General features: G+C 32.9%; 1 protein-coding gene across 1 annotated transcript in view; it reads right to left on the bottom strand.

The window, feature by feature from the left end:
• CSMD3 (CUB and Sushi multiple domains 3) overlaps positions 1 to 8,241 on the bottom strand; it is a 1,016,080-nt gene that overhangs the window by 507,862 nt on the left and 499,977 nt on the right. Inside the window, exon 12 of the mRNA XM_006916698.2 lies at positions 5,914 to 6,017. Coding sequence (XP_006916760.1) covers positions 5,914 to 6,017 — 104 coding nt within the window. The remainder of the gene's footprint in view (positions 1 to 5,913; positions 6,018 to 8,241) is intronic.

The raw sequence follows: 8,241 nt of genomic DNA, 5'->3' as shown, positions 1-8,241 counted from the left end.
GCATATCCTTTAGAAAATACTTGCTTTCTCTGTTTCTTTCAGACGTATATAAATGTTTTAAAAGCTAAAAAAAAACCCTTACCATTTCTGGACCTCAAGAATGTCTTTCTTGGAGACCTTACAGCAACTCTTTGAAATATGGACATGGAGACAGATGATATTCTGTCATCCTGTTTCTGTGAGAGGTAAAAGTCTAGGTGCTTGGATCCAGAATATAACTTTCTGCTGTTATAAAACAGGAGAAGTTTGTTTGTTTGTTTCTTTTGATAAAGATAATTAACATGTATGTAATGAATTGTTTCCGTCTATATAAATGGGTGAGATTTTTATCTTTTTGCAATCTATCAGATTGCTTATGATGCAGATCAGTCTTGTTCCTTATTCCATGGTAAAAGTGATTCATTCTTTTCTACATTTTATGAAAAGGATTTACTGGATTAGTAGGTGATTTTATTTTCAATTATATCTTCTTAGCACTAAATATCTCACTTAAAATCCCATTCTTTGCATGCAGCCTCAATGAATAATTCTTCTGGACATCCTTTCAGTGACTTTTGTTTGGACTTAAACTACAGAATCTATCTGCTTTGTCAGTTTTGCATTCAACTCCCTGACAGTTAAGGATGCTTATGGGCCACAGGGGAGAGAGTCTTAGATCATTCCCAAAGGACTCTCAAATGAGTCTTCATATAGTTTTAAAATGTTTTTAATACACTTTTTGAATGTATAATCCATAAACTTAAAAAAATATATTTAATATGTTTAATAATAGGCAGAGTAAACTCAATGTTGCGAATGCATTTTAATCTTTCTAGTTAGACCCTTGAAGCTAGAATAAAAGAGTAAAAATCCTAAATAGGTATACTCAGAAATCTTCATCAAGCACTCAAATATAGTATGAAATAAAGGACAGGATCTATTAAATTTCTATTAGACTTAATGCTTGATTTTCTTTATAAACACGCTAGGTATATGGGTATATTCATTAGAGATAATAACCATAGTCCTACATCCCAACATATTATTTTTTGTAGCATACAAATATGTGACTTTTGCCTTTTATGAAAATTCATTTAATATTCTTTCTTCTAATACAGTGCTATCAAGGGTGATTTATACAACCATTTTGGATATATAAAATTCACAAAGTATGATGATGGCTGCAAAAAATTAGATTTAAAAGAACTCCTGAAATAACATCAGAAAGTAGTTTCACCTCACATCTGACAGGATGACTATTTTCAAAAAGATAAGAAATAACAAATGCTTGTGAAGATGTGAAAAAAAAGAAACCCTTATACACTGTTGGTGGGCTGTAAACTGATACAGTCACTATAACACAGTATGGAGGTTCCTCAAGAAATTTAAAATAGAACTACCATATGATCCAGAAATCCCACTTCTGGGTATGTATTCAAAGGAAACAGAGCCATTATCTCAAAGAGATATTTGTACTTTCATCTTAATTGAAGCATTATTTACAACAGCCAAGGTACAAAAACAACCTAAGTATCCTTCAACGGATGAATGGATCAAGAAAATGTGATTGATACACACACACACACACACACACACACACACACACACACACACACACACAGAGGAGTATTATTCAGCCTTAAAAAAGGAAAATTTTGTCACGTCATTTGCAACAACATGGATAGAAGGAACATGAAGGGTATTATGCTAAGTGAAATAAGCCAGACAGTGAACTCATAGAAACAGAGACTAGAAAAGTAGTTGTCAGGTACCAGTGCTGGGAAGTGGGGAAAACAGGCCGGGGCTAGTAAAAGAGTACGAACTTTCAGTTATAAGATATGAATAAAGTCTGAGGATGTAATATGAGGTGATGGATGTGTTAATTAACTCAATGGGGGCAACCCTTTTACAATGTGTATGTTTATCAAATTACAATATTTATATGTTAAATATCTTACAACTTTATTTGTCAATTATACTTTAGTAATGTGGAAAAAATTAAAAGGTAAAAAAGAAAGTGGTCAACATATTACAGGAACAATATTTAAAAATAAAAATCTATAAAGTATTTTGGAATGATGGATCTACATAAATGTTAGTTGAACTGGATAACTGAATAGTCAATAACTGTAACTTTTACTTCATTTGTGAACTTAAGCTTTAGAAGTTTTAATTGATCGGCTAATTCAAAAGCATAATGTGTGTGTTTGCCATGGTTCTTATTACATATACAAATAGTTTTCTACATAAACAATTTTAGGAAAGATAATTTGAAGTTCAAGACTCTAGTATATACATTTTATGTTCAACTATAGATACTTCATTTTATATATTTAGCACTCTAACAAAATACTATGCTTACAATATATATCATTTGTGGGAGGAAATCTAGTTTATTTAGCTACCCTTTCTATATTTTCTTCCAATTTTTTCTTCTACTTTTGAAATGTCTACCATTGTACAAATATTCCTGATTAAAAAGAGAAAAACATCAACTTAATTTTCTTTTTTAGTTTATTTTAGGAAATTCAATATATAAAAATAAATACACAAAAAGCAAACAAAAGCAAAATAGTAGTAAACTTTTATCCTCTTCTTTTACTAAAATCATCAATGTTTTCACAATAGAAAGATGTAGCCGTAATTACAATGAAGGAATAATGGAAGAACCATAAAAGTAAACAATCCCCTATTTTTAATAATTTGTTGCTGGTAATCAAAATGTCAGAGATTATTTTCATATTGTGGCCTAAGGTAAGTCTTAAGATCCAAGAGCATATATTTATTATTGTGCAACAGCAAGTCATAACTTGTGAATAACTACACATCAAATCTTGTCCAGACAATGAGATAATTGCTGTTGTGCCTTTGTTTAACCTGGATGTGACATCAGTGAATGTTGCTGAAGTCCTCAGTACTAGAGACTAAATGTGACCACCCAAATATTCTTATGTTGAAACCTAATCCCCAATGTTAGGATATTTGGAAGAGGAGACTTTAGAGGTGATTGGTAACCTTATAAAAGAGGTCCCAGAGAGATCTGCTTCTGCTGTATGAGGACACAGTAAAAAGATGGCCATTTATGAACCCAAAAATAGGTTCTCTATGGACACCAAATCTGCCAGCACTGTTATCTTGGATGTCCAGCCTCTAGAACTGTGAGAAATAAGTTTTTGTTGTTTATAAGGCATTCAGTCTATGGCATTTTTGTTTCAGTAGCCCAAATGGACAAAGATACCCAGGTAGTTCTGCACAGCTCTCTGCAGCTCATGGCATATCCTTGCCAATGTCTGCAGAGATGACCTTTCTGCTGACATGTATACAATCTTGATATAATTTTTCTTTTTCCATTATAATTTATACAACATCTAACAGTGGTAACACAGGGGTGTCTGTTAGGTATTTGGATAATTCCAGGTGAATAAAGATAGTCCCTGCCCTCGAGGAACTTAAAATTATCGTGAGCATGTATGAGTGTGTGTGTGTTGGGGGGTGGGGTGAGTGTAGGAGGGCAAGAGGGGTGCAAGGCAAAGAAAAGAGCAGTAAAAAGAGATTTTTGTTGTTGTTGTTCTTAATAATTCTAATACTAGGGGTGAAGGGCTTTTTGATTGGTCAATTCTCTAAGTGCTTTTTATGCTGTGATCTACAATCTCTAAAAATATCACCTGGTTGCTACAGATACATCCCTTTCTTTTATTAGCCCATGGTGTTTGTTGGTATATAGGTTTTCATCATTAAGAAAGGGAAGTGTAAAAGATACATTCCATTACACACAGATTTTATAGTTTCATTTCTGAAATATATATGATGTGCTCTAACGTGTAGAAAGATAGGTCTCAAAATGTGTGAGGATTTTCACCAAATTTTCTATATATAATTAATGTTCACAAAACTTCCACTTTTATAGTGTCAGTCAGATAAAAGAACCAACACAGTTTTTATTTGAAAAATAATAAACAGCAAATTTAAGAATAAAACCAAATTCTACATTGTGTCATATACATTAATGGCTACAGGCCCAGGCAAGCAATGCAAAGACTCTTAGGAGCTTAAGTACAAAACAATACAAGTACAAACAATTAGTGGCCATGGAGAACACTCTCTAAAGAGGACAAGAAGATAGTTCTAGCCAATTTTGTGCTATGTGATAATACAGGCCTAGTGCTGCCAGTTTTTCAAAAGCAACCACAACTTCAGATTTTTTATATGTAATTTTCAATTCTTTAAAACCTTGTACTTCTAAAACAAGAAAAAAAAATATGTCTCCTGATCAGTTTAACTCTGTAGTTGCCAATTTTTAATGCAGTATTATGGTAGAATGAAATCTAAGCAATCATGTATAAAACCACAAGAAAATCTAGGAGGAGGAACTATAGAATATTTCTGAAAGGTATTAGTCTAATATAGTAAAATACCTACCAGGCCCATCATTCTGATAAAAAATGCTGAGCCTGCCTCTTTAAGCGTGGAGACAGGGAAAGAAGGTGTTACAAATAATTTGAACAGCACAGTCAAACACGCAGAACATGTTAAATACTGATCCTTTCATCCACCTACCTACAAAGTGCAAAATGGAGTTGTAGTGAGCTCAGAGACAGACAGCAAAGTTGTAGAGATCAATGATATCATGTTGAGGGGAGAAAAAGAGGTCGAACTGAGGTCAAGTGTGCATGAAGACAGGTAAAAAGGATAACGTTTTTCTTTCGTTTCATTTTTTTAGTTGTTTTTTTTTTTTCCCCAGAAAGATAAGCAATAAGAGGGAATAATGTTGTGGCCTATAAAGTACACATAAGGTAAACCCTTGGCTTTATTATAGGAGACCTTCTTATAAAATTAAAAAGCAAAGAAAATGAAAAAAGTGAAGAGAAAGGAATAAAAATAATTAGCTTGTATTTAGTCAATTTACACAATAAGACATATCTACATGATAACTGCATGATATCCAGTTGTTGTTTATGCTGAAAATAATTTTTAAAACATTTATATCAGTAGTTTTCAAACTTTGGTGTGCAAAAAGATCGCCTGGTGAGTCTATTAAAATGCAGATTTTAGGGTCCAAATCCCAGACATACTGATTCAATAAGGCAAATACGGGGTCCAGAAATCTACATTTTCAAAAGTGCACCCGGTAATTGTGACAAAAAAGACCCCATTTTGAGAAATATTGAGTTGATAAAGCCTGAATTGCAAATCAAAAGTTATGAAAGGAATTCTGAGAGAAAGTGTACCCTAAAGTTTTTGAGGCTTTTAGCAGGGAAAGCAATATACTCTCCCTGAAACATTTCTTTACGCCATTATCAGAGGTTGATAATTGGAATGAATAGCCCGCAGACCTGGCAATAAATAAGTTTTTCAATATCTGTTCGTTCTTTTAGCTTACATTGAGAACCACATCTGGTCTATTTTAACTTTCACGATTCTGAGGTAACTGAGGTTCATTGCTAAATATTTAATGTTTCTTTGCTAAATACTTCAAGTTTCAAAAACTGCTGATAAACTCTCAAACTTCAGAACTTGATAGCTAGGGATGATTTTGCCACCGATAAGTGAGCAGGACTAACCAGTCTTTAGTACCAGTATGAGTCTCTGGGATCAATTTTATACATATTCTTTTCAGTCTGTTTTTAAACTTTGTGGTGTCAAGGGTGTTTTCCAAAATAAGGTCCAATTGACCACTCTGCCATTTCACTCCAGGCCTCCACTTCCAAAGGGCTCCCGTCTGGCAATAGATTCTAAGAGGTTGTGTTTGCATCAAGTACCTTAAGAATTACTGAAAAATGACTAATATTATATAATATATGTAGGCTAATGAAAATAACTAAAGTAGTATGCTTCTTCTGTTGGTGGTAGTGGGAGAGCAATAAAAAAATAATAAGTGTAAAATTTCATAAAAACTTGATAGGCAATGTCAAGAACAAAATGTTGAGAACTTACACTTGGAGCACGGTCCTGGGGTCTCCAACTTCACCCCCATCACCAATTGTCAAAGTATCATAGCCAATTTCCAGATCAAATTCTTCGAAATTTATCTGGATAACCTAGCAATAAACAAAAACAAACATTATTGTCTACAACCATGCTACCCTGAACAAGCCCGATCCCGTCTGATCTCAGAAGCTAAGCAGGGTTGGGCCTGGGAGACCACCTAGAAAGAACAGGAGCTATAGGCATAAAAAATAAAAAAATAAGAGATTGTAAACTGACAAGGTCCTTGCAATCTGTGAGGTCAACCGAGGTGCCTCGCCTAAACAAACAAACAAACAAACAAACATTATCAAATATATAGCATTATATAATGAAAACAAAAAGAAAGCAATGGCAGAAAAACATTTCAAATGCACATCAGACATATATATAGAGAGAGATACAGATATATATAGATTAGATAGATATAGATATAAATATACAGATAAATGGAATTCCACGCCATGACAGCAGATCATGTCAGACTATTCCTAAAGTTCAATCACTATAATTACCATGCAATTTTTATTTGCTGCATTGTACCTTCTATAATAATTTTTCAATGAAATGGCATAACTTCTGTTTATAGAATACTCTTATTTGAAGTATTTGTAGCATGATTAATGCAAATCTACTTTGGGAAGGCTTTATAAAAAGTAAATGTAGGTGGAGGGTGGTTTTCCATACATTTGCATATACCTTTTATAAAGCTAACACAGAAAAACACAGTATGCTATTTCCATTAAATAGTAGAGCTTAAAAAAAAATGTTAGAGTTAAATTTGAATCTAGATGACCAGATTTAAAGGTTTTGGGGGCGGAGTCCAAGATGGCAGCATATGAAGATCCTGAACGCATCTCCTCCCACAGATACATCAAATTTACGGCTACATATGGATCATTTCCCTTTGAAAATAATCTGAAATCTAGATAATCTGGTGTTCTCCACAACAAAGGATAAAAGGACCACATCAAGATGGCGGGAAAGGCAGAGAGACAGGTCCCTGAAAATAACCCGCCGTACTATAGCAACATACAGTAAGGAGGTGTCTCAGCAGACAGGCACTTCTCTCACTGGAGCAAGAGGTTGGTGTCCCACATCCAGCACCTCAAACTCTGGGAGCTGCACTAGAGAGACAAGCCCCCAAAGTGTCTGGCTTAGAATACAAAGCAAAATACTTTGGAAGACACGTTATACCATGTGAATAATTTAGTATTATTTCTTAATAAAACATGCTCATGAATTCAAACACTGTTTATGATCCTATGCAAATAGCCATATCTAATTAAAGTGCAATTCTTAAATTAGGAACATAACATAATATTAAGAATAATATAATTAAGAATCAGTACGGGAAGAAAATACATAAATATTGTCTTGTATACAATGATTCCTTAAGCAAAACTTAATTTACAACAAAGCATTCACCACAAGATAAAAAAAAATTAACATTTGAGCTGACCAATAGTATCAGAAAAGAAATTTAAAAGGTATCTCTTTAATAATCATCATAACTATTTGTTACTTTGCTATCATAAAAAGAAATTCTAAAAATTATCAATTTCATACCCTGCTCTTCAAAGGTTTATAACAGAAATTATTTGCCTATTTTTAAAAATAACTTTATATTAACATTGATTAAAGCAATTGGTAAAGTATAAATACAGAATATATGAAAACATTTAATTATTCATTTTACATAACTGCAATTAAAATAATTTGTTTCCCTGTTCTACACTAAGTTAAATATAAATACTCTCAATTCATAACTGCGTATCTGTGGAGATTTAGATTGTTTCTCCTGTTTTGCTCTAATGAGCAACACGGTTATGAGTAATATTAAACATTTTCTAGTTTAAATGTACACATATATCTCTAGGTTATACATTTAAAAGTGCAATTTCTGGATGATAACAAAGCAAACATTTAACTTCATAATGCGTCCTATAATTTTCCAACATTATTTACCAATTTAAATGCTCACGACTTGTGTATATTAGAGTTCATTATTTCTAATCTAAAGGATGTAAAAAGTGATCTTTTTTGCATTTTCTCCATTTTAATTAAGTTGTATTTTTAAATTTTATTTTATTAATTTTATTGAGGTGACATTAGTTAATAAAATTATATAGGTTTCAAGTATACAATTCTTTAATACATCTTCTGTATGCTATATTCAGTGTGTTCACCATTGAAAGTCAAATCTCCTTCTGTCACCATATATTTGACCCCCTTTGCCCTGTTCCATATTCCCCCACCCCCTTTCCCTCTGGTAACCACTACACTGTTGCCTGTGTC

The sequence above is a fragment of the Pteropus alecto genome, unplaced genomic scaffold (genome assembly GCF_000325575.1).
Source record: "Pteropus alecto unplaced genomic scaffold, ASM32557v1 scaffold164, whole genome shotgun sequence".
Taxonomy (NCBI): Eukaryota; Metazoa; Chordata; class Mammalia; order Chiroptera; family Pteropodidae; genus Pteropus; species Pteropus alecto.
Note: the sequence above shows the minus strand (reverse complement) of the source record. Positions and strands in the feature narration are given on the sequence as shown.